This window comes from Rattus norvegicus, chromosome 19 (genome assembly GCF_021556685.1).
Source record: "Rattus norvegicus strain SHRSP/BbbUtx chromosome 19, alternate assembly SHRSP_T2T, whole genome shotgun sequence".
NCBI lineage: Eukaryota > Metazoa > Chordata > Mammalia > Rodentia > Muridae > Rattus > Rattus norvegicus.
In genome coordinates this window covers 19,223,302-19,250,287 of record NC_141552.1, presented here as the reverse complement: position 1 = coordinate 19,250,287, position 26,986 = coordinate 19,223,302, and the positions used below count along the sequence as shown (strand labels likewise).

The window sequence follows — 26,986 nt, the reverse complement described above, 5'->3', positions numbered from 1 at the left end:
ATGGCCACTGAGCATCGGGAAACACAGAAAGGAATGCGACCTGATGCAGGGCTCCCAACACCCCAGACGTCAACCTATGGCACTGGAACAGGGTCCCTGAAGGTAAGTCTGGACAGTCAGATAAGGTAAGTACATTTTATTACAAGGAAATGGGACAAGATAAATCTTCTCTTCATCTCGCTATGCTTAAGCATCTTTAAGAGTGCAGGGAATTCATGTCTATCAGTCTGGTTTAGAAAAGTGTTTAGAGACAGCAAGAGTAAACTCCATGTTTCCCTGATGATGGTTCCAGGGATTCTGATATCTGGGTCAAAGTGAAAGTTAAGGTGAAAAGGGCTGTCAGGCAGGGCAAAAAGATTCCAATTTCTGGTCTCTTTGGGCTGTAATTTTTACTGTGTTCAAGGCCATGAATGCAGACAGGGTAATAACGATTACAGAACAAGAAGCTAGAGCTTCATTAAGACAAAACGAAAGTAAAAGTTTTGCCCTCTGCACCACTGCCTGAAGCAGGTTTTTCTAAGTCGTTTCCCGAGGATGGCATGTTGACCATTAGATTCACACGATGATGATGACAAATTCACCTGCTTTTTCTTTTCCTATAATTAGGCCAGCATCGATTCAAGGTGTGGCCCAACCGACTTATTATAAAGGATGATACTGGTTGGTTGAAAAATGTAGTAGCTTTCTATGAACCATATATTAAGTTTTTATGTATATTAAAATTAACATTGGAAAGAACAATGGTAGGAGCGGAAGCTGGAGGACAACTGCTGCAAATGCTTGCTTTTGAAAATGCTAATGAAGAGTACAGGAGAACATTATTACCTATAAAGGGGGCTGGGGATATTAATGCTTATATGAAGGCATGCCAGGGTATCTTTTCTGAAAATGGAAAGATGCATATTTGGCATGTATTGATCCAGATAGAGTTATTAAATTATATGTTTAAATACTCTTGAATATCCTACAGGCACTTTCGCTCAGGATGAGTTGCCTTTAGAATGGGTTTATATTAAATAAAACTTTAACCAAACATTAACAAATAATGAGGAACAAATTTCTTTAATCATTCAGCAAGGCATACAAAGACCTGTTACTCTGTGGGGATATGATTGTGCTGCTTTTGTTTTCCCATTAAGCAAAGATAAAGTGGAATATTTAATGCAGATGTCTGAGGTTTTTCAATTAGCCATGATTTCTTACATTGGAAATATTGAATTTCATCCTCCCCATAGTAAATTGTGGGATTGCTTTAAAAAACAAAAAAAAATTTGATAAATACACTAATTTCTGTTGATCCATTACCATCAGCCTTTACTGTGATTACAGATGGCTCTAACACCAAGATGGCTTATTGGACCAAAGATTAATTTTGGGGACAAGAATCTTCTTTTGGGTCAGTACAACAAAATGAATTATTAGCGGTAATTAATGTATTCCAGGATTTTACTCATGATGTAAAAATATTATAGCTGAGTCCGCTTATGTTGTAGGAGTAGTACAGAATATTGCGACTGCTGTTGTTTCTACATCTAAGCCAATATTAAATGTTATTCTCACATATTAAAGGACTATTGTTATTATGAAACTCTAGAATATTCATTACACATACTAGATCACATTCAAAATTTCCAGAATCTTTAACACTTGGCAATCCTATGGTAGATCAATTAGTGGCATTTGCTACCCCAGAAGAACACAGTCATAATCATGCCAATACAGGATATTTACATATTAAATATAAGCTTCCCTATTCTCAAGCCAAACAAATTATTGCTAATTGTCCTATGTGTCAGTCTTCACGTATAAAATGTATTCCATCTCAAATTAATCCCAGAAGGATGCAACTTAATACATCGTGTCAGATCGATATAACCCATATTTCTTAGTTTGGTTGCGTTTCACATATAGATGTAAGCATAGATAATTTTTCAAAATTTGTGTGGGCTACACCATTGCCAGGAGTACGCATTGCTCATGTTATACAGCATCTATTGGAAACTTTTGCTGTTATGGGACTGCCTTCTAAAATTAAAATTGATAATGGACCAACATATATTTCTTATCAATATAAACAATTTTGTCAACGATATCATATTGTACATATTACTGGTACAGAACACAATACACAAGGACAAGCTTTTGTTGAAAGAATTCACCATACCCTGAAATGACAAATTATAAAATTAAAAAGGGGGAAAAGAGATGGCCTTATGCAACCTGAATGGAGTTTGCAGACCAGTCCCAGAGCTATATTGGCACAAGCATTATACATTATTAATTTTCTTAATTTACCACAAGGTGAAGTTATATCAAGAGCCAATAGACACTTTGTTGAACTTCCCCCCAGAAGGCATGGAACAGACAGTATGGATAAAAATTGCCCGGGATGCTGAATGGCAGGAAGGGACATCATTGTATATAGGGGAGAGGGTTTTGTCTCATTACAGGATGGGAGACTATTCTGGTTACCCGGGAGATGGATCCAAGCACAGAATAATAAGAACTGCTCCCTACCCTCAAAGGAATCCAGTTAAACCAGCTACATTTTCTCCTGATGGATGTTCTCAGGAGATGAGGAGGTGTCCTCCATTACTGAGGCCCTGGCTTCTCTTAGTGTCCACAAACAACAATGGATAAGGATCCGTGCAGTGACAACCCTATTACCTATGTGGGGTCAGGTGAAGCGATTAAGCACTGAAAGGAATAATTTTGTCTCCTTCAGGAAAGTCCTTTACGGCTGAGCACTTATTCTTAGCAATGTGTGTTTTACTCATGGTTTCTTCTGCTGCGGCCAATGCCAGTTATCGGGCTTATATTGCTTATCATGATGAAATCCTACTACTTTTGTGTTAGTAAATATATGGATAATGACACAGAACATGATTGGAAGTTAATTCAAGCCTATTTAGAGGGTAATGAAAGTGCTTCAAAAGTAATTAATGCCTTGAAATATGATGTTCGAATGTCTTTTGGTAAACAGCTAGAAGATACTACCCCTAGAGAAATAGCGAAATTATTGGCTGATCAATTGACAGGATTAGATCCCAAGGCTTGACTTCAAAGGATTTTCTATAGCATGGGAGGAGCTAGTTTTGCCATAATCTTATGTACATTATGTATTATGTTGCTTTATTTTTACATGACTAAACCCCTACAAGGACCTTTAGCTATGTTATGTAAAGTGTTACTTTAAAACAAAAGAAAAAAGAAGTAATTGTTAAGACATAGAGATGCAGCTCTCAGGCAGGGTCAAGAAAGGCCTGGTGACAGATACAAGTAGGGGCTGGAATGCCGCCCTGGAGAAGAAAATGTTTTTCTCACTTGGCCTTAAGTTATGTTCTGCTGTGTCCGTTTCTGTGGAAGTGGTTCTAACGCTCTCTTGGTAATGGTGAGTATATTTTGATTATAATAAGAGAGGTGATTTGTTATATGAATATTTTTAGAAGAAGCTTTTGTTTATTCATCTTTCTTTGTTTAATCTTCCCTCATTGTTCCTGTTATCCTGGGAATAATGATCTTATGGTATCTTTGCACAATGAAAATTGTAGTAATGCATATTCTTAGCTCAATAAGGATTAATAAAGCTTGCAACTGCGTGCAGTTTCTTCTGCCTTTGCTCTGCACCCCCTGTGTCCTGGGGGTATGCGACCATACCCAGGGCCCCAACTCACTAGACATTGACAATGGGTCACCCCACAAAACACAGAAGCATCTACCTTAGTGAAAAATGGACATTTTATTGAATGCACACACTAACACTGATTGATCACATCCATAGCAGAGATACTAGGGGCAGATCCGTGGCCCAAAATACATTCCTCTAAACCTATAAAGAAAGAAAGAAAGAAAGAAAGAAAGAAAGAAAGAAAGAAAGAAAGAAAGAAAGAAAGAAAGGAAGGAAGGAAGGAAGAAGAAAAAACACAAAAAACTTAAGCTTCTCATAGGAACTTCGCAGGAAGTGTTGTCTGGCGGTCAGTTCTGATTAGGCCATTTTAGATGAAACAGTGCATAGTGACCCTTAATGTGATGGGCCCTATATAAAGCTTTTTGCAATATTGGAATTTTAACAAACCTCATCCAGAACATACAGCAGAGGCAAGGATGTGATCACCATGTCCTTGCTCTCTATCAGGTTATTTTTCTGTGTCCTTGATTGTCAGGCATAGAACAGCAACAATCTGAAATAGCTGGTAGACATGGAACAAAGTGGCTAAAACTATAGTTGTGGGTTGCACACCTCAACTGTCAATGGCTAATGCTGTCCTCAGAGACCTCGGAGGCCCCTCTTGTAAGACTGTCTATTGGAAATGGAAGCACTGACTTCAAAGTGAACCGGGCCAGCCAGGGAGAGGGCAACATGGATACGTGAGACCCTGTCTAAAACCAGCACAAAAACCAACCCTTCATTCAAAGCATCATCTATTAATTCTTTATTATTTACCACTTTCTCCCTACCAGCCTTTCAGTCTGGAATGGTAGAAAAGGACTGGGAATGTTCCTTCTATTCTAAGGACCTTGATCTCTCTTTCCTTAGGTCCACATTAAGAACACATGCAAATGGATATCACCATCTGAACAACTTAGTATCATCTACTCAGTATATCTAGCCTAATACTGTGCTATGACAATCTCAAGCTTCCTTGAGTTTCGCTGACCCAGCAAGAAGTATGAAGTACTGAGGCCACACCCCAGTGATCCTTTCAAGGGGTTAGAAGAAAGCCTTGAGAGATGCTCCACTTCTTTGTCCTTAGATTAAATCACATTGACACAATGTGGGTGGACTATTTAACCAGACATGTTTCTCCCAACCCCACCTTTATGAGTTCAGATCATGGCAGAATTCATGCCCCACCACCCTAGATATTGAGTTTAGTGATATGTAATTATTATTTTAACCTATGTATTAAATTTTGTCATTTTGTTAATTTTTGTGGTTTTCACAGTCTTCTTTGATTAACTTTCCTAGTTTTATTAATTTATCCCCTGTGTTCTCTGGTAATTTGTCCTTCCCTTCAAACTAAAGTATTCCTTTTAGGATCCTCTACAGAGCTGTCTTACTGGTTATACATATTTTGTTAAATTTATTTTAGTGTGCATTAGTAAGCACAGTAGCTGTGCAGCTGCCTGCCCTCCAGGGTACGAGATCTACTTTCCAAACAATAACGCTCAACTCTTACTGACTGTGTAGCATCTTGGCTGCTCTTTGTTGCACTTGGACAGCCCTCAGGACCAGGCTCTCCTCTCCCTTAACCATGGCTGCTGTCCTCTTCCTCTCTCCTCTCCATCACACATGTTCTTCCTTTATTCTTTGGCAGCTTCTTCTTCCTTCTTCCCTCCTCATGATCCTCTCTAGCAAAGCCCTCAGAAACTCCCCTCCCCCATCTCTCTGCTGTGCAGCTGTTGGCTGTTGGCTTCTTTATAATCACAGTTAACTGGGAACAGGGTCAGTTATTTGGGGTTAACCAGTCCTGAGTTCCACAAATTAGCATTAAAATACAAGCAGAATTAGGCCAATCCACTTCAGGGATTTTTGTTTGTTTGGTTGGTTGGTTTGGTTTAATTTTCATTTACCTTTTTACTTGTTATTTTATTTTTGGCTATTTTTTATTAATCGGTTATTTTATTTATTTACATTTCAACTATTGTCCTGCTTTCCACACTCCCCTCATCATATTTACATCCCATTTCTGCTCAGCTTTGCCTATGTGACAGTGCTCCCCCACCCAAACATATCCATTCCCACCTCACACCTCTAGGATCTCCCTTTGGTGGGCAACAGGCCTCACCTTGAACCATAGAGCATCCTTGCATACAGTTTGGCTGGCAGTTTGGCCCCTGGGAGCTTGGGGATTAGGGAAAGAAGATCTGTTCAGATATTAAAGCCAATGTTTGCTGCATTCTCTTCTTTTTCTGGTTATAGGTGAAATTATGTTTGTGTGCTTCTCTTTTTTTAAATTATTGAGAGAAGATTAATTTCTTGGTTTTTCTTGGGTATACTTCAGTTTATTGTCTTGGAGTTTTCGTCCTGTTAGCCTCTGTTGTGCTTTCTTACAGAAAAGAATTGTTTAAATTTGGTTTTGTCATGAAATATCCTGGTTCCTCCTTTTATGGTGATTGAGGATTATGCTGGATATAGGAGCCTGTGTCTGCAGTACATCTGCCCAAGATTTTCTGACTTTTAGAATCTCTGTTGAGAAGTCTGGTGTAATTCAGATACGTCTGAATTTATTTGTTACTAGATATTTATACCTTACCCCTTTTAATGTTCTTTCTTGATCTGTGCATTTAGCGTTTTAATTATTATGTGAATGGAGGAATTTTTCTGGTACAATTAGTTTGATGTTCTGTAGGCTTGTTGTACCTTTATGGCCTTTTCTTTCTTTACCTTATGGAAGTTTGCTGCTATGATTTGTTGAAGGTGTTTACTGGATCTATGAACTAGAAATCTTAATTCTTTTCTCTATCTATTATCCTTAGGTTTCAACATTTAATTGTGTCCTGAAATTCATGGATGTTTTGGATTCAATAAACCATACATGTTTATCTGAGATGGGTGTTTTGTGCTTTGTGGGATGACCTCCTTGACCCCAGGCTGCATGAAGAATCTCAGTTGACAATGGGGACATAAATTATGAGTATGTGTAGCAAGACCCAGGCCTCTTCCAGGTTCTTAGATATTAACTGAGAACCTCAAATACAGTAGTAATGTGATAGTGTGGTGTGAATCTAGTTACTATTCTCTATTTTGATATAGATGACTCTTTTTGTGTCATGGTCAGCTTATAATGACTAGAAGACCTAAGCTTGAGAATAACCAAAGACTACATTGCTTCTCTAGCAGCTGAGCTTTTAAAAGTCCTGGTGTGACAGCAACTGTTGGTGGACATTCTGGATTATTCCTTCTGTACTTTAACTCTCTGTGTCACTTCCACCATCAGTAAGTTAGTTCAATTCCATAAATTGGAAATCCATCACCTGGAAGAAATACTCTTTTTTTTTAAGATTTATTTATTTATTTATTTATTTATTTATTTATTATATACAAGTACACCGTGACTGTCTTTAGACACACCAGAAGAGGGCATCATATCTCATTACAGATGGTTGTGAGCCATCATGTGGTTGCTGGGATTTGAACTCAGGACCTCTGGAAGAGCAGTCAGTGCTCTTAACCACTAAGCCATCTCTTTAGCCCAAGAAATACTTTCTGAATATGATCTGAGATTGGCCATGGAAAAAGGGTAGCTTGAACTGTCCCACCTGGGTTCTGGGCCTGCACAGGCCTGCTCTCCAAAAGAAACCTGTGTTCACAGCTGTTGGCTGGCTAAGAAAGATTTCACGAGTCGTGATACACAGCCCTCGGACTTCTGCTTCAGTCATCTGCACAATTTTTCCCGGACGATATCCTCATACCTCCAGCAGGCGGGTGATGAAGCTGTCTGCTCTCAGCTCCCCTTCAGCCATTTTGTGGGCACCAGACTCTCCTCCCTGCAGCAGGAACAAGGGCTTCTCCATGGTGGCTGCAGCAGCAGTGGTGGTTTGGCATTCTCACCTAGGAGGCCCTATGCCTTTCTACCCCAGTTCCAACTCAGCTCAGGCCCGGGCCTTCCCCCATCCACTTCCCACGGAGCAGGGAGAGCAGCACCCACTAGAAATAAAAGGGAAGCCCTTGGTCCTGCCAAGGCTGAACCCCCAGTGAAAGGGATTGTTGGGGGGAGGGTGGTAATGGGAGGAGGATGGGGAGGGGACACCAATAGAGAAGGGGAGGGGGAGGGGTTAGGGGGATGTTTGCCTGGAAACCCAGAAAGGTAATAACAATTGAAATATAAATAAGAAATACCCAATTTAATAAAGATGGAGAAAAAAAGATAAAAGTGTCACACATTTAAAACAGAAGAATATGGACCCTAATTTTAAAGGACAGTTCTGTCAATTAACTAAACCTTTAAGGAAGCTCAGAAAATCAGGCCAAACAATATTTTCTCGGTTTATGTATCTGTAATGTCGCATAAATAATAATGTCCGTTTCTTGCTGTTGTGGAGGGAATTAAATAGATAGTATGTAATCATGGAAATTTTGAAGTACCATCCATTTTTCTGTTCATTAAATCACTCTTCCTCATTTCATTGATCAAGTATGTATGTTTTCTTTTCATAGTTACATGTATAATAAAACCAGCATAAAAACCTTCAGAATTGTATAAGCTTTCACTTTTAACAAATTAAATTAGTTGTTCTTTGTATTTCTGCTGAACATTTAAATGTTCTTTATATGTCCCAATGCAAGTTTATTAGGTACCTATAAACTTTAAACTCTGTTCCTGAGAGCATGAGTACTATTTAATCATATAGTAACTACACTCAGGCTGTCTTTGTATTAGAACCAATTATATCAGACTCTAAGAAAAATTACTATTGCGTAAAAGTTTGTGTGTGTATGAGTGTGAGTGTGTGTGTGTGTGAGTGTGTGTGTGTGTGTGTGTGTGTGTGTGTGTGTGTGTGTGTGTGCAGTACATGACCAAACAACTTTCAGGAGCCATTTCTCTCCTTCTGTCATGTGGGTCCCAGGATGTAACCCAGATGTTTGACTTTGGCAATAAATAATATTACCCACTAAATAAATAAATAAACAAACAAAAAACAAGCCACAAATCAACTTTAAAAGTAAAGGGCAGAAGTTCACAGAATAGTAGCATTGGCCTTACCATATCCTTTCTTTGGGGATAGGAAAATTAATGTTCTGAAATCCATGACTTTCAGGAATTGTGATATTCATTGAAATTCAATTCCTTTGCAGATGCTCCAGTTGTTGTGGCCAATTGCTAGAAAGGTCAGCTTAAGCTTGCAGGACGCCCACCATCCCTCCCCCCACCCCACCTCCACAGAAAGCTCAAAAGACACTGCCCAGATCTTACTCCACATTCCCCAGAACCACTTTCTTTGTCCATCATTTCCTTGAGACGAAAGGTCAGATCCTTCACCCTAGTCTCTCCACAATTGACATTTGCCCTCCCAAAACACTTCTAAGACTGGAAAACATGTCTTAGGATGTATCTGCCAGACTCGGACTGAGAGAAACTAGGGCACTGGTTGTCACTACAACATTGGGGACAGAGGACGCCAAGAACTCTCTAGGAGACAATAGAATGTCCAAGAAGGGACAGCTGATGTCAAGGGGAGCAGACTTTGCCTCCCTGCTAATGTTCTCCCTGTACTGAGCATAATCTGAGGTGCCCTTTCCAGGAGACTTTCCTGGGGTAGAGCCACTGAGCATCTCCTGCTTCCAAAGCCAAATTTTCCTCTAGGCTTGATTATAAAAACCTTAGTAATTCCTATGCATCTAAATGAATGTTTCCTTCCAAATCCTGCCCAAAAATGTCTCATCCTAACTCAAATTATCCTTCTTCACCAATATTAGCCATTAAAAATTCCTGAGAAATAATACCAGTTTGAATATGCACTCAAAATGTTCTCCTGTCTTATTATGTACAGGTGCTTGAAATCACATCAAGAAATAGCCTGCATGGAAGGTTGCAACATGGGTGTGTGTTAGGGGAACACTCATGAAGCCTTGTGCTTAGCATTCAACGGTTGCCACAAAATTCCTTAGGAGGAAGACTTGAAATCATTATGGTGCTAGAAACAGTGTGCAGGCCAGTTGGAAGAGGAAAGTGAAACATTAGAGCCACCATTGAAGGCTCCTGTTGGGCCCTACCTTGGTGTTTCCCTCCCCCCTCGCTGAGCCTTTCAGCCTGCTATAGCAAGAAATTGTTTACACCTTTGACAGCTGCTCTTAGCCCCTGATTTGGGGCTGGGATTTTCCATGGCACCCTTCCTCCCCACTGAGCTTTCCTGCTTCTTGTTTTTAAGGTGCTGTTTATGCCCCTGATTGGGCTGGAACTTTCACCACACAGACTTGTCCTATTTTCCTGTTTGGGGATTTTCACCTGCCTTGTTGATTTTCCACGGCTTTTGCCTCTGGTATATAAGGAGATCTCAGTAAAGCCTTGGTGGCACTCGCTAAAAAGGGGTTACCCCTGTACGTGTTTTCTTTCAACCCCACAAACCTACACCTGATATTCACACACTGTCGGCACAGGCACTGACAATAGTTATCACAATAGAAACTAGTAACTAGATTTAACCAAACTATCACATTAATGCTGTATTTCGTGGTATTTTTTTTTTTTTTTGCTCTCCTAGAACCTGGAAGAGGCTTGGGGTTTTCTAATCCTACTCATAATTTATTAATCTTCCCAACACTATGGGCTGTGTTCTGTTAATGCTAACAGCGCCATCCAATACCTAGGATATTTTCTACTGACATGTGTGACATGAGACAAAACAGTCCCTGTCATCCCTCACCTGAATAAACTTCCTTAGAGTTCAGTGTAGTTGGAGGGTCCTTCTTTCCTCTCCAAGATCGAGAAACATTTCCAGTCTTCAGACAAGTGTGTCAGCCATTGTCCAGTGACTGTCTTGAGATGTCCACATTGTCAGCTGAGTGTCGTCATCCAGCCTGCCCTGTAATTGTTGTAGATGATTAATGGGGTTCCAGCCCTAGGATTTAATTCAGTGCTACAGTACTTGCCAAACATGCTCAAAGCCCTAGCTGCCACCCTAGTCCTGTGTGCTCTAGAGAAAGAAAATAAAGAACCACATTGTCTATCAAGTTTCTCCTCCAATAGAAGGAGAATCTGCATCCGGTCTTTTAAGTAACTCTAAGCCCCAGCTTCCCCACAGCTCCCTCCATCGATTGCACTATTGGTGCATTTTCAGTAATTCTCACTTTATTTTTGGTGTGCAAAGAATATGCACCATGTAAGTAAAGTGTGTGTGTGTGTGTTTGTGTGTGTGTGTGTTCATCCATGAACTCACTATAAATTATTATCAAATGACCCAGAAGACCGTGGAGAAACCTGTCGATGTGCATGCAGAATTATGTTACTACCGTTCCATGGCACCTTGCAGGTAACACTGAAATACTGGGCTGCTTTAATAGAGCCTAAAACCAGGCTATGCATGGTTTTCGGTGAGATTGTGATGTGCAACACCACAACAGAGATCAGCAGAAGCTTCATTTTTTCCATGCTGCTGTTACCAAGTGAGGCAAAGCCTCATCCCATAGAGAGTCTGGTAGGATCTGATGAAAGGAGTAAACTCAGGGTTGAAATCAAGCCTTTAGAAACAAAGAGAAAAATACAAAGTCAAGGAAAGCAAGAGCTGTCTTTTTCTTTTCTTCCTCTTTTTTTTTTCTTGAGAAGATCCACAAGAGAGACAACCCCTTCCTCAAACTAACAATGCACAAGAGAGACAATACATGAATTAAAAATCAGAAATGAAATGAGGGACATAACAATAGACACCGAGCAAATTCCAAAATCATTAGTTCTTACTCCCGAGGACTTTACGCCAGAAAACTGGAATATTCATTCGATATTGTTGATTTTGTAGACAGATAACAATTACCAAAGTTAAATCCAGATCTGGGAAGGTATCTGAATAATACCCCTAAGAAAATAGATACAGTCATTAAAGGTTGCATACATTATATATTATATTGCTTTCTTTTTGCATGATTAAACCCCTTCAAGGACAATTAGCTATGTTATAGAAAGTGTTACTTTTAAAACAAAAGGACAAAGAGAGAAATTGAGGAATCATTGAGATACACTTCCCAGACAGGATCAAGGAAAGACGGCTGAGAGATGCAAGCAGGGGCTGGAACGCTGCCCTTGAGAAGAAAATGTTTTTCTCACTTTACCTTACACTATGCTGTACTGTGTCCGTTTTTTGTGGAAGCAGCTCTCATGGTCTCTGGGGTATGACAAGTAGATTGTGATACTAGCAAGAGGGGTGACTTGCTATACAGATATTTTAAGGAGAAGCCTTTGCTTAGTCTCACTTCTTTGCCTAGTCTTGCCTCAGTCGTTCCTGATATCATGGGAATAACGATCTTATTATATCTTGCCAAAAGGGAAAGTGAGGTAATCCATATTCATGCCTGTATAAGGGTTAATAAACTTGCAGCTGCATGCAGTTGCATCTGCCTTTGCTTTGCATCCCCTGTGTCCTGGTTATTTGTGACCATACCTGGGCCCCCAACACACTAGATGTTGACAAGCATCACCCTTCTCACTGTCAGGTTTATTTTCTTTCTTTTTTGAAATCTATGATGTGGAGGCGTATTACAGCAACAATATGAAATAGCAGGCAGGCATGTATGAAAATTGCTGTGTTTAAGCTAGGTGTGGGGACAAGTCCTCAAAAGGAGCTGTTAAGATGGGAAACACATAATGCATTTGTTGCTGGAATTGAGTTGCCTCAGCTGTGTTGCTCTGCCTGCTCAGTGTCCATTCAACATCACTCTGTTTCTACAGAGGAACTCAAGGTTTGCCCCAGCCGCCTGTGAGCTGTGATATGGGCAGAGAAAGGCCAGGACACAGTGGTGATTTCCCACTCCTCAGTTATGCTGAATTTTCCACCACTGTACTTGTATACACAAGTACAGTGTGGTCAGTTATTATAGATATTTGTCATTTCTTACAGAGGGCAACTATGATTGACTACACCCAATTCTACAAAAAACAAAACTCAGGAAACCTGGCCCTTGGCAGCAATGAATCAAGAAATATCTAGGATGGTGGGGCATGAATTCTGCCAAGCAATGAACTCAGATAGGTGGGGTTGTGAGGAAGATGTATGGTTGAATATCCCAATAGATTCACGTTGTATCATCTTGATTTAATCTAAGGACAAAGAAGTGCAGTATCTCTGATGGCTTTCTTCTAACCCCTTGAAAGGTTAAGTGGGGTTTGACCTCAGTTCTTCATTCTTCTTGCTGGGTCAGCAACACTCAGGGAAGCTTGAGATTGCCAGAGGCACAGTATTAGGCTAGAAATGCTGAGTAGGTGATACTAAGTTGTTCAGATGGTGATACCCATTTCATTTGTTCTTAACGTGGACCTAAGGAAAGACAGATCAAGGTCCTTAGAATAAAAAGATCATTTCCAGTTTTTTTCTACCTTTCCTGAATGAAAGACTGGTTGGCAGAGAATGGTAAAAATTCAAGAATTGGTAGATGATGCTTTGAATGAAGGGTGGGTTTCTGTGCTGGTTTTAGACAGGTTCTCAATTACCCCATCTTGTTCTCTACGTTGCTCGTCAGGTTCACTTTGAGCTCAAATAAAGCTGCTTCTACTTTCCAACAGGTAGTCTTACAAAGGGGCCTCCAAGGACTGTGAGGACAGCATTAGCCAATGAGAATTGAGGTGTGTAACCCACAACTATAGCTTTATCTGAAAGACCCTCAGACAGAGGAGACTCTCGCTCCAGTCCTGAGGACAATCACCACCCCATGAACACACAGGACTCAGTCTTGATGTAAAAACAAGAGGTTTACTTTGGGATACCAATGCACTGGGGCTCGACACGGTCCTCACGAGGAGGGATGTGAGGAGCCTCAAACAACAGAAATGTACAGCTTAAACAGTCATTTATGATCACACAGTTTCATTAGCTCAGCTATTTCAGTGCCAAGGATAACTAGGCAGATGTTTCTCGTCCTGGGATAAGGCGGTAACCACATCAATGTAGCTATTTCAGTAGGAAGGATGTCTGACTTGATATATGTTTTCTTATCCTGGGGTTCCCAGGACAAGGACCAAGGATATCTGTCTTGGCAGGTGTTTCTGTTCTGGGGTTCCCAGGACAAGGCTATAGCGATGTCAGCCTATAGCACAGCTGCATTCAGTACCAAGGACATCTCAGTTCTATAGTGGTCAGTCAGCTTCCCAGAGATGTTTCCTGTCTTGTAATTGCCCTGCAGTAAATATGTTCTATACCCTCTGTTCTTATGGTCGGGCAGCTTCCTAGAGAGTGGGTGGGAATGTGCTTTCTGTACTTTCTGGTCTATTGTCTAACGTCTAGGTGCTAAGCAAGGGCCAGCTTAAAAGATTCTCATGCTTAAGAAATGGCTGTACTGATATCAAACGGGGATCTTTCATATCCACTTTCTTCCAAGTCTACCAGCCATCTCAGATTGGTGGTGTAATATGCCTGACAATCAGGACACAGAAAAATAACTTGATACACAGCAAGGACATGGCAATCATATCCTGTGTCGTTATGTATGTTCTGGATGAGGTTTGTTAAAATGACAATATTGCACAAAGCTTTATATAGGACCCATCAAATTAAGGGTCACTATGCACTGTCATAGCTAAAATGGCCTGGTCAGAAGTGACCACTGGATCACTCTTCTGTAACTTCACATGAGAGGCTTGTGCTTTTTGTGTTTTTTATTTTTGTGGTTTTTTTCTTATTTATTTATTTATTTATTTATTGATTGATTGATTGATTGATTGATTTATATGTTGTCAGGAAGATAGTTCAAGTCATGGATCTGCCCCCAAAATCTGAGCTTTGCCTCTAATACTGTAAACAGTATTAGTGTATGCATTCAATAAAATAACTGGCTTTTTTTTTTAGTACGATACATGCTTTTGTGTTTTGTGGGGTGATCCATGAAACAGGAGTGAAGATGCTTGTTTCTTACTCTGTCCACTGAGTTATGTCTCTAGGCTTCTCCTACTCCTTTGGCTGCATCCCCCCCCCCACATCTGCTGACTATTTTATTTTTCAGATGAAATCACACGTTATACCTTAGAGAGGCCTGTAAGCAATCCTGCTTTGGTAACTTAAGTGCAAAGAGGAGAGCCCCACACTCAGTCTGAGGGTGCATTCACTGGTGGATCCAATATTTCAGTTTCCTCTCCTAACAGATCACCACATTGTTGCCAGGACCATAATGAATGCAATTCTTTCTCCTAAAGAGTCTGGTGGCAACTGTCAAATGTTAAGCACAAAGCTTCAGGTTGTACCTATAACACACACCCACATTGCCACCTATCCTATAGGCTATTTCTGGGTGTGATTTCATGCACCTGCACATGATGAGACAGGAGACCTCTTTGGCTACTTATAGGAACTGGTGTGATTTCTCAGTAATCTTTAATGGGTAATATTGCTGACTGAGGAGAATTTGAGGTAGGATGAAACATTTCTGTGCAGGGATTGGGGAGGAAGCACTCATTTAGATACACAGCAATGACTTAGGTTTTTCCAATCAAGCCTAGAGCCAAATTTGGCTTTGGAAGCATGTGGTGCTCAGTGGCTATGCCACAGGGAAGTCCCCTGAAAAGGGTCCATCAGCTTTTGCTCAGTACAGGGAGAACATTAGCAGGGAGGCAAAGTCTGTTATCCATGACATCAGCCGTCCCTTCGTGGACATTCTATTGTCTCCTAGAGAGACCTTGGAATCCCTGTGATGTCACCAGTATCGTTGTGACAACCAATTCCCTACTTTTTCTCTTAGTGTCCAAAGGATATATCCACAGACATGTTTTCCCGTCTTTGTAGGTGCTTTGGGAGAGTTGATGTTGATAGAGAAGAGTCTAGAGTGAAGCAAACGAAACCTAAAGGTAATGATGGACACATGGGGAATGTGGAGTAAGTTCTGGGCAGTTTATGTTGATCTTCCTCTCAGGGGTGAGTGTGGGGGCCTTCAGCTGGCCTTTATAGCAATGGGCCACAACCACTGGAACATCTCCACAGATATTGAATTCCATGATTATCACAATTCCTGAAAGTCAAGGTTTTCACATCATTAGTTTCTCCATAACCACATGGAGGATATGGCAATGCCTATGCTATTATTGGGTGAACTTCTAGTCTTTACTTTTACAGTGCATTCGGTATGTTAAATTGATATTATAACACCACCAGGAGTCATGGAGGGTATAACTTTTCTGAATTAAACAGGGCATCAATGTACTTCACTTTCATTGCTTCTTTCAATTCAGTGACTATCTGACAGTAGTAAGAGGGAGAGAACTGTGCTCCTGGCCATGACCTTATATTCTTAGAACTCCTCTGACTACCTCTGGCTGACGGGGCCAATCTTACCTTCATATATTAGAGGTTCTGTGTGGCAGATATTTTTCTACAGTAGCCAAACTATATGGAGCAGGTAGAGAAAGAGCCTGTAACCTATTGGCACTTCTGGGGCATTTGTCATTTCAGTAGGGGGAATTAATAAGTCTGTTGACCATGTCCTCCCCCTACATGACTTTTTAATGCAAAGTTATTGGACTAGAGTAACAGTGTAGGATATCTGAGTTTCCCTGATCAATCAAGTCATTGTGGATGCTGAATTGATGATCTGACTTCTGAAACCAGAGGGGTGAGGGTCCTGAAACCAGGTTGTAGCCTGCGTACCTGATAATAATCCTGGAGAAGGCATCTCTCTGGTACTTGTAAGCCTGTGTGGGCGGGCATAGGGAACACCTGGCTGCTTACATCTCTTGGTCTCTATATAGTAGTGGGGGGACTGTGATCCACTTAGGATGCCTCTTACACAGACCAAACTTCTTGCAGTGACACTGGCTTCCAAGCATGTTCTCCTGTTTAGACCTCACTGTGGTCTGTGTATGCTCTATGCATTCACCCCATGCGGGTTCACTTGTGTTCTTCTACCTACAGAGGCCTGCAGACAGACGTCATCCCCTGAAAATATCCTAAACAAGGTGCAGGACAACGAGGAAGAGGAGAGGCTGAATAGAGAACTGGAGCTAACTACCAAGGAGAGAAATGAGCTGACAGATCGCCTCCTTTATGTGACAGGTGGATCCATGAACAAGAGGTATGCATTGCTCCAAACAAAGGACCTTGTTCTAAACCTCATCTCCCATAGAGAGGAGATTCAGAACCTGACCCTTACTGAGGAGTGAGTTTGGACATGGACTCTCTGATTCTGCCTGTTGAAAATCTGAACTTGTGATCTGAGTGAAGAATTCAGGGATAAAGTCACTGGAGCATGAGTTCCCAGTGTACAATTGGAAAGCCCTTGACAAGTGGCAGCTTTGCAAGGTTCTAGGTGCTGTGAGTTTGTGGACAGTGTTTGTACTTGCTAGGAATGTGACTGAACGCTATCATCTCATGGCAGCACCCTTAGGTAACAGGTCCCACATTGTTCATCTCCATGCTTAACTAGAAGGCCTGAGGCTCTGGCCTGTTCCTTCTTGTCTGTGTGCCTTAAACACTGAGACAGTAATGGTGCATACATTTCTAATGATTCTCATTGTGCTCTTTCCATATTTGTCTCTCTTTCTCATTCTCTGAGTCTGTTTAATTTTCTTTTCTTGTGGGTGTGTCCCAGTTTGTGTGTCTGTGTGTGCACAGGTCTGCATGCATATGCACAACTTTTATATGTTTCTGTGTCACTCCACCCTTGGAATTTAGGGGTCTGTTTTTTGACCTCAGGATATACCTGTATAATAGTTTCATGGAGGTGTAAGTACTTTATTTTGGAAGCCCCACTTTCAACAGTACAGTTCTTTGCCTGTGTGGTCACATTTGTCTATACATTTGTATGCCTTGAGCAGATTATAAGTTTGTGGCAATATCTGGTCTCATCTCCAGAATTATGTGTACTGTCTGCCTCTAGAATATTAGTTATTCGGCTTGTAGCATTCCACTTGTCAAAACAGGAAAAATGAAATCAGAGGTTTCTGGATGTGTGTGTGTGTGTGTGTGTGTGTGTGTGTGTGTGTGTGTGTGTGTGTGGTTTGGTAAGCTCTGTGGCCTAGGCTCTTGACAGCATAACAGGTTTGAATGCAGATCCAGCCCTCCTGATTGAAAAAAGTGAGCCAGGGAACCCTTTATCTGGGTGCTTAGCTTCTGTTGTCCTGGGCACACAATTCCAAGTTTCTGAAGCTGAAGAATTCAAATATGTAGAATTCAGAAAGTGTCCTTCCAGGACTGGGGTAGTACAGGACACAGCCTGAGTTTATATAATCCTAAACCTCGATGTTCATTGGGTTCTATCTTCCTGGGGCCAGCCCCTACTTCAGGCCAAATCCATTTTATGAAAACTTGAAGATAAAGGAGAAAGAGGTCATGTCATTACTGCACAACTTAGACACAAAGAACATTGAACATCGTGAGAAATTTCAGGAGCTCAAGAAGGAGATTAACTTCTATCCGTAAGTACTGGTCAGAAGGGCCCCTCACTTGTGGAATGGCCATTGCTGCCTCTCTTTGTTCTGGACTGGAGAGCCTGCAGCTCTGGGTCCATGTCTTCTGCTGTTTAAATATCACTGTGCTGTGGGTCTTTTGGACTCAGTTTCAGTTCTTTAAGAGACTGTGACTTCTCACCACAGTGTCTATGCATCTTTACAAGGCCCTGGATAGAACTACACTGATTCAGGCATCAGAGTGTTATTAGGCCAACCTGCGGCTCTGGGGTCATACCAGGTTTAACAAAGCTCAATGTGTGGACCACATGGTTTGCATGACCTCCCTTGGTCATACTGTCCTCTTGTGGTTATTTGCTGCCTACTAATTGATGCTGTCCCGATGCATTGGGCTCTCATGGGTAGTTGTAGATCCCTTGTTCTTTTGGACAGACATGGACTCTTATTGGTGCTTGGGTCACAGAAACAATTTATTCTTCCCTGGATTGGCCATTTGCTGTTTGTGCAGCAGCCTTACATGTATGGAGATGTATTCTATGAAGTCTTTATGGGTATCTGGGTCCTGGTGGACTTTGTGGGATTTGGCAGTTGGAATGGGAGGAAGAGGCTTCAGGATCTTACTATGCAGAGTGTGTTTCCAGCAACCTGCACAGCCGGCTCCTGATGGACCAGGCATGTATGAAGAAGAAGTTGGTCACATTGAAGCAGGAGAGCAAGGAGTTACAGCGATATTTGTTTGAGTTGAACCCGAATGATGAAGATGAACAGGAGAAGGCCAGCAACCTCCAGACCCAGCAAAATGTGGTAGGAACAAGCAGCTGAGTCAGATTAACAATGTCTGATACCATTTGCCTATTGGATACATCTTTGCTTCCCCTATCACCTTTCTAATCTCCCCACACCCAGTCAGTCACCCACCTTATGTGATAGAGTTATTCATTGCTCTGTGTATGCACAAGTATTCTGGGATGTTAACCACTCTTCAGAAACTGAGTTATTGGCAATTATACTTCTCTGCCCTTTTTGAAACTGCAGTCCAGAAATGGTGACAGAGGAATAACATATCATATGACTGCATCTCCCTATCACAGATTGGATGCTATGAAGAGTTTTGAACGAGTTCTTGGTCGTGTGACAAAGGTCATACAGGGGTCATGTTATGGTTGGAAGCACCTTGTAGGGATAAGAACCAAGTGCAAATGGCAAATGAGTCCTGGTCATTGGCTTTGATCTGGGTATCATGTGGCCTTCTCCTTTCTTCCTGCACCCCAATTAGGTCTCTCCCCATTTCCCCATTCTTGGTTTGCACTGGTAGAGTCTGAGGAGCAGCTTGTTCTCCCACAGTACTGTGAGGGTTGCTGGTGATGTTCCCAGCCTGCAGAGATATCAGCAATGATTTCAGTGAAAAGATCAGTGCTTTCTGTCCAATGCAGCTGAGGGGACAGAAGGCAGCAACTTGACAGCTGGTATGCATGTCCCCACCAAATCAGTGTCTTAATAGCTGCCTTCTCCTCCCAGGTCTCAGAAACTGCAGGAGACATGGCATAGGACGGATCCCAGGAAGTCAGCCCCCTGAAGAGTGAGTTTCTTCCTCAGGAGTTCCCTGTGACGACAATCCTCACAGTCAAAGACTTTTTGGGGGAATATTCTTCTTCTAAGATAATTTCCTCAATGTATAGAGACCCTAAATTTATGTATCCGTATGCCAGCCTGTCTGGTTGAGGTCCTTCTCCTTTCTCATACGGACAACACCATTTGAGAGACATCTGAGGGGACTGCCTTGACGTCTTGTCCTAGAGGAGAAACAGCACTACAACTGTGTTTCTAAATGTTCATTAAGAAAATGCTGTTAAGAAATGTTTTTGGTTATGATTTTCATTGAAGTTTTCTTTTTGTTATTTCATACTTATATATTCTTGTTACTGTTTTTCATTTTTTATACCATTTTAGTTGTTCATTTTATGCCTGTTTTTTGTAAATTGTATTCCTTATGAATAAAAATTGATTTGTAACTCTTGACTCTTAAGACCATCTTATTCAAGGGTCCTTTCCCCTCCTGTAGACTTAGAACTGACAGCTAGATATGGATCTTTGCATGGTGCAGGCAGCATGGGTAAATAGGGAATTCAAAGCCACCAAAGTGTACACAGGGTGATAGTGTCTTTTGTGTGGATAATGTGACTTTTTTTATGGACACACACTTTATGATGTAATCACTGACATACTGTATCCATGCTGTCATGTGTTCTGCTCATCCTAGTCTATATCAGTCTACAACACACATTCCTTATTGACTGTGTGCACCAGATATTGAGTAACACACACTCATGCCTGTAGAGCTGCAGAAAAAATGACAACTTTCACAAAGGAATATAGAATAATCCTAATCGAGAACCATGTGCCTCAGTTTTTCTTACAATACAGCATTAGTATTAAACCACAAAGATAATGACCATCAACGTCATTTTGGGAAATAGGTTTTTATAGGTGCTGTTTCACTTGATCATTCATATGCTGTGTTTTTTATTGTTGCTGATTATATTTATTTTTATCATTTAACTCAATGGATCTTTTTTTTTCAAATGTATGTCTGGGCCACTCCTGAGTGCATTTCCCTCATGATCCAAAAGAGGGAATAGCATTCCCCATTGTAGATGATTGTTAGGGACCATGTGGTTCTTCTGAGAGAGCAGCAGGTGCTCTAACCTGGGAGTCATCACCACAGCTCCTGTAGGTAGCTTTTGTCCTTCCAGGGCATGTGCTGTACTAGGTGGACACGGTCACCTCCCATTTAGGAGAGAGTCTCAGGAGATGTGTATGTACAGGTGGTTGAGCAGTGCCTGCTCAATGTGGTAGGCTGCTAGGCAACCAACTGAACCCCAGCCCTGCTCCACCTGCATTCTTCGAGGCAGAGTTTCTATAGCCCAGGATGGTCTAGAATGCATCATCTGCCTATGTCTTTTTTCCACTAATGCTAGGATGAGGAGCATATGTCCTCCACACCCTTCTTTCCAAACAATGAACATGCTCATGGTCTGGTTATCACATGGCCATGAGGGAGGTAAATAACACTCAGCCAAAACAGAGGCGCATTGCCACAGTCACACAGACAGCCTAGACAGATCTGACGCGATCAGCACCAGGTTTGACTGCCACTACTTGAAGCAAGGTCCTCCAGTGTTAGGACAACCATTCAAACAGCAAAGAAGGAACCTGTTCCCAGCATCCGAGGAGTGGGACACCCAGAAACCCATGTGTCAATGTGGCCATTTGGAAAATGGAAGTGGGGAGGCAGGGAAGCAGCCAGAACTGGACACAGTTGCAGGGACCCAGGCAAAGAGGGAATATTGGGGCAGAGTCCATGAGATGTCAGTAGGCAACAGGCCAGCTGGGACTAGTGTGGGTACAGGGCTTCTAGTGTGGGTATGAGAGGAGCAAAAGTAGCAATGGTCAGATTCTGATGCAGCATAAAGATGGGAAGGAGCTTAGACCGTCTCAGTGTCGTATAGGGACATTATAGACACTGATGGGCAGTATGGGGATTGCAGGGTCCCTTATAGTGGTCTCTGCAGGTGTCAGGGCTCTGTCAGACCTATGACTATCAGGCAGGCTCTGAGCGCAAGTGAGAGTCACGGGACAGGCCCTGTGTACAGCCTGGTTTGGGGACATTTCCAGGTGCCCCATGGACTGCAAAATAAAGGCAAAGGACACAGGGAAGCCAGCAGTTCCCATGCACAGGACATAAATACTTGTAGACCTTTCTAGAATTTCCATAGACCATCTGTCACTAGTCCTCACTATAGAAGGCACCAGCATTCTGCTCTCTACTTCAATTGGTGAGACAGCTAGTCTAACTCCAGCAGTAAGGCCTCAGGGAAGACAGTAAGAACTCACAGGTGACCTCTTTTACTATTGAAACAGGCTCTTCCTATGGAGCCCAGAGTGACTGTAGGGTCCTAATTCTCCTGCCTCACAGTGACTGTAAATTCAAATCTACCTTCAAGAGCAATTGATTAATAGCACAGAGGGGAAGATCAGATTAAGGCTATCTAAAGGCCCCAGGGTGGTAGGATTACCAGGGTCCTAGTAAGTTTCTCCAGCCTTAATTACAACCTGAGTCAGTCCTGCTGTATGGGATATCACCTGCTGCCCAGTCATATCACAACTTGGAATTCTTTGTCAAATATAAGCTGTTATGGGAATGAAGTAGCCACACAATAAACACTGGTCTGGATACTCCTAGGTCAAGAATGCCCTGTTGGAAATGCCTTGGACCGCACCATTTTACATTCTGGATCCTTCTGGCTTTTTAGCAGATTTATAAATACAAAAAAGAAAAATGGGCATAGTAATTTAAGCCTATGATCCCAGTCATGGGAAACTGAGTCAGGGTGATGGAAGACTGTAAGTTCCAGGGCAACCTGTGTTTCTAGAAAAAAAAAAGGCATGGTGAAGATTCCACTCAAGTAGAAACCAAAAGGCTTTCACATGGGGCCTGCATTCCACTGGTCAGCACTCCCATCGTCACAGCCACAGGGAGACACTGGGGAATTTTTCCCACTGTCTCTCTTTGGGATGCAGTCCACCCCATGATTCTATGTGAGGAATGCCCCAAAGGTTGCATCATGTGAGGGACCTAGATAGTTCCAGGATTGGGAGAATTCAGGAGTTTATTATTAGGGATGATCTACAGCTTTGGCAAAGTTTTCCCTCCACATGGCAGCCCCAGGTTTGGCCCCAACAGTAAAAATAAAATCCCCCCAAAATAATGCCAACAAAATATCACGAAGCCTAAATGTCTGACCAGTCTCCTCAAAAGTGCACAGGAACCTGACTCCACATTTAGGACCCACTATGGCCTCTGTGACCTGTGAGAAGGGATCTAATATGGGAATTAGTACAGTATGACTTATCCTTATGGATATCTTTGGTGACAATCACCACCTGACCCCTGAAAACCCATCTACCTGGGAGGCTCAGCACTCATGTCACCAAAAAAGCCCAGATCCTAGGGCCAGCATGGGCAGGAGGTGAAGAAAGTTTGTCCCTCGTGAACATCAGTTGCTGCTCCTGGCCTGACTCTATCCTCAGGAGACAAAGTTGCCCCAGAAAGTGTGGGTGTCAATGGCTATTCCCAGGCCAAGGCTGGGATACTGCTGGTCATCCCCGCAGTGACACCTCACCCCTGCATTGTGTGGTCATCCCCGCAGTGACACCTCACCCCTGCAGTGTGTGGTCATCCCCGCAGTGACACCTCACCCCTGCACTGTGTGGTCATCCCCGCAGTGACACCTCACCCCTGCAGTGTGTGGTCATCCCCGCAGTGACACCTCACCCCTGCAGTGTGTGGTCATCCCTGCAGTGACACCTCACCCCTGCAGTGTGTGGTCATCCCCGCAGTGACACCTCACCCCTGCAGTGTGTGGTCATCCCTGCAGTGACACCTCACCCCTGCACTGTGTGGTCATCCTCGCAGTGACACCTCACCCCTGCAGTGTGTGGTCATCCCCGCAGTGATACCTCACCCCTGCAGTGTGTGGTCATCCCTGCAGTGACACCTCACCCCTGCAGTGTGTGGTCATCCCCGCAGTGACACCTCACCCCTGCACTGTGTGGTCATCCCTGCAGTGACATCTCACCCCTGCAGTGTGTGGTCATCCCCACAGTGACATCTCACCCCTGCAGTGTGTGGTCATCCCTGCAGTGATACCTCACCCCTGCAGTGTGTGGTCATCCCTGCAGTGACACCTCACCCCTGCAGTGTGTGGTCATCCCCGCAGTGACACCTCACCCCTGCACTGTGTGGTCATCCCTGCAGTGACTCCTCACCCCTGCACTGTGTGGTCATCCCTGCAGTGACTCCTCACCCCTGCACTGTGTGGTCATCCCTGCAGTGATGCCTCACCCCTGCAGTGCAGACCTTTGGGCCTGTGGCCTTCAGGATCCGGATTACCTGTTAAACTCAGTTCATAATCAGAATGTTTTGTGTTCAGCCTCTGCCTGGACTGTACTCCAAGAAGAGTTCAAGGTTTTCTGTGGCAACATCTAGCGATCAAGCCTGAGCAAAAGGATTCTCACATCACCCTGCAGGCAGATTCCCATAGTCATTTCTAGTCCATTTAAGCTGCTGCTGAAGATGCCTTGAAGGCATAGCCACAGCGACCCTGTGTGTTCAGAGGTGATGTTTTCCTTCAGGAACCTGATGCTGAGTCTTCTAACCCAGCAGGCGGTCCCTGCATCAGGCTGGAGTCTTGAGTTTCTGTGTTGTCCTGATACCACCTGCTGTGTTCTCCTGGGGCAGAATGGATCTCAGAAGGTCTGGGCCAGTCTCACTGGTTGAGGATTCTTGCAAGGCCTCATCTCCAATTCCTGAGGGAAGGTGTAGGTTAGGAGAACGCCTGGATTTGAAATTCAATGTTTTCAGATTTCAGGATTGGATGAGGGGTACTCAGCATGTGCATGTGTCCATGTCTCTGTATGCATGCACATGCAGGCCAGGGATGGACACCAGCAAACTTCCTCAGTCACCCTACCCCTCTCACACAAAGGAGCTCTCACACAGAAGCTGTGGCTCACAGATGAGGTTGCTCAGGCTTAGAGTCCCAGAGATTCTTCTGCTGTGCTTCAAAACTTTGAGAGAGAGAGAGAGAGAGAGAGAGAGAGAGAGAGAGAGAGAGAGAGAGATTCTACCAGCTTGTACAACCATGCATGCACATATGGATGCCAGAGGGAAATATCCGGTGTCTTCCTTTTCGAACAGGGTCCTAATCAACTATCAGGTCTCTATATCTTAATATCTAGAAGGGGTCCCAGCGTGAGCATAGCCAGGGCATACACATGCTTGGCTGTCAGTCAGGCAAGAGGCCGAGATCTTGTTCTATTTTTCATGGTTAATGCTCTTAGCACCCTTGAGGGCCTGGCGGAAAGCTGCCTGGAGACTGCTGGATCTGATGCTGGCCTAGACAGCCAGGGCTATTGATGATGGATGTCCAAAGTGGCCCTCATTCTTGGCAAACTTCTCTCTTCTAGTCTAAATGTGCTTGGGTGTTTAATGCAAGGACTGGGTTGTAGTTTTCCTGTTCTATCCTGCTGCCTCCTTGTTTTCTTCAGCGGGTCACCTGCCCTAGTGAGGAAAGAGAAGTGTGTGAGCCACAGCACCACCCTCCCATGCTTCTGCTTGCTGATCTGTGGTATCTGTTGATGTAGAACCGTTCCTATGGCAGTCCTGTTGATGTTTGTGAGTTTTGAGGATTTATGCCAGTGTAGTAATGTGCATAGTCACCCTGGGAAACCCCACAGGAAGTTGGTCCCCAGGTTTCAGCACACAGAAGCACAGGCCATAAGAGATGCCCAGGTGTTGAAGGAGGTCCAGTAGATGTGCTGTTAGTTTCCTGTGTCTGATGCATGATTGTCCCTTGCTTAATAAAATGAATACACAAAACTCTTTAAGTGTCCCACTGACCTCTGAGAAAGAACATCAGTGGGAAGATGGCTTTGAACTCTTAACTCCCTGTTCCTTTCCTCATAACAGGTTTCTGTAGCAACCAAAGGAAAGAAGCCACCTGAGAGAAGGAAGTCCAAGACAGTGCCTAGGAGCAGAAGTAGGGTCTGGCTGTAGAGGGGACAAGTGGCTGGGTATAGGGACTCTAGGATCAGAAAAGAGGTTGCCTGGCATCTCCCACAGCAACGAAGACAGTCACGCATAGTCATGCTCAAAGGCCAGTCTGATCCAGACTGTCCCTCATTTCCCAGGCGATTATAGATGGTGTCAGGTAGCAGTTGAAAACTGGCCATCAGGGCATGATTCAAGTGTTTATTAAGGTATCATGGCATCAAGGGTTTATGAGGGAATAGCCATATGTACACAGAACGACTTGCAGATCCAGAGAGCAGGGAGGGAATAGTCAGGAGCTCCTGCTTGCTGCTGCCTTAGGGGTTCTACAGAAATCCCAGTGGCACTTGGGAAGTGGAGGCAATATCAATTAGGGATTGTGGCCACATGGGGAGATTGAGACCAGCCATGTGCTGTGGCGTCAGAACACTGACCAGCGATGACAAAATGAAACATAAAACACTGGTTGCTCAGCTTTGATACTGCTGACTGCTGACGTGGCCAGGGGCCATCCGGTTCACCAAAGGCTCAGCCAACAGTTGTCTCTCCACTCAATAAAAGTCAAAGAGTGGCCCAGCTCCAAAACCAAATGTGTGCCCACATTGCAATGGCTCCGGTACTGTTTCACCTCAGCTGCGGAGATCTCAGGATCCATGAGTGTCCAGCACGCACACACCCAAAAGAGACAGTCTTAGGGGTCTTAGGCAGCACTGAGGGTGGTGAGCCTCTGCCTCACGGCTCAACGGCCCTGACCTTGGCATTATTTGGGCACAAGAGAGCAAAGTGCTGGGGACAGACAACTTGCAGTCTACCATGCTGTAAGGGCATGACTAACACTGATTGATCACATCCATGTGACTACTGAAGCTTTTCCTGCTCTCTGTAGTGGTGACCTTACAGAAACCATGCACACACGGTTTAGACTGTATTAAAGTAGCCACCATTTCAGGGTTCCCTGCAAGGTGCCATGGGACAGTAGGAGCATGAGTCTGCATGTATCTCGACAGTTTTCACTAGGGACTACACACACACACACACACACACACACACACATACACACACACACACACAAACACACACATACACACACACTTACTGACATGGTGCACATTCTTTGCACACAGAAGAAAGTGAGTAGTAGTGAAAACACACCAATCATGGAATTGATGGAGGGAGCTGTGGGCAGAAGCTGGGGTTTAGAGTTACTTAAAGGCCCTATGCAGGCTCTCCTTTTGTTGGATGAGAAACTTCAACTGCAATGTGGTTCTTTATTTTCTTTCTCTAAAGCACAGAGGGCTAGGGTGGATCTCAGGGCTTTGAGCATGTTCGGCAAGTG

General features: G+C 43.2%; 1 protein-coding gene across 1 annotated transcript; it reads left to right on the top strand.

Annotated features, from left to right (window-relative positions):
• Window positions 1–20,048, top strand: LOC147999000 (disks large homolog 5-like). The gene is made up of 6 exons (XM_087595393.1): window positions 1–102; window positions 15,380–15,485; window positions 16,546–16,705; window positions 17,904–18,047; window positions 18,680–18,842; window positions 19,557–20,048. The coding sequence occupies exons 1-6, from the start codon at window positions 1–3 to the stop codon at window positions 19,584–19,586; spliced, it is 705 nt and encodes a 234-aa protein (XP_087451519.1). The 3' UTR covers window positions 19,587–20,048.
• The last annotated feature ends 6,938 nt before the right edge of the window (window positions 20,049–26,986 follow it).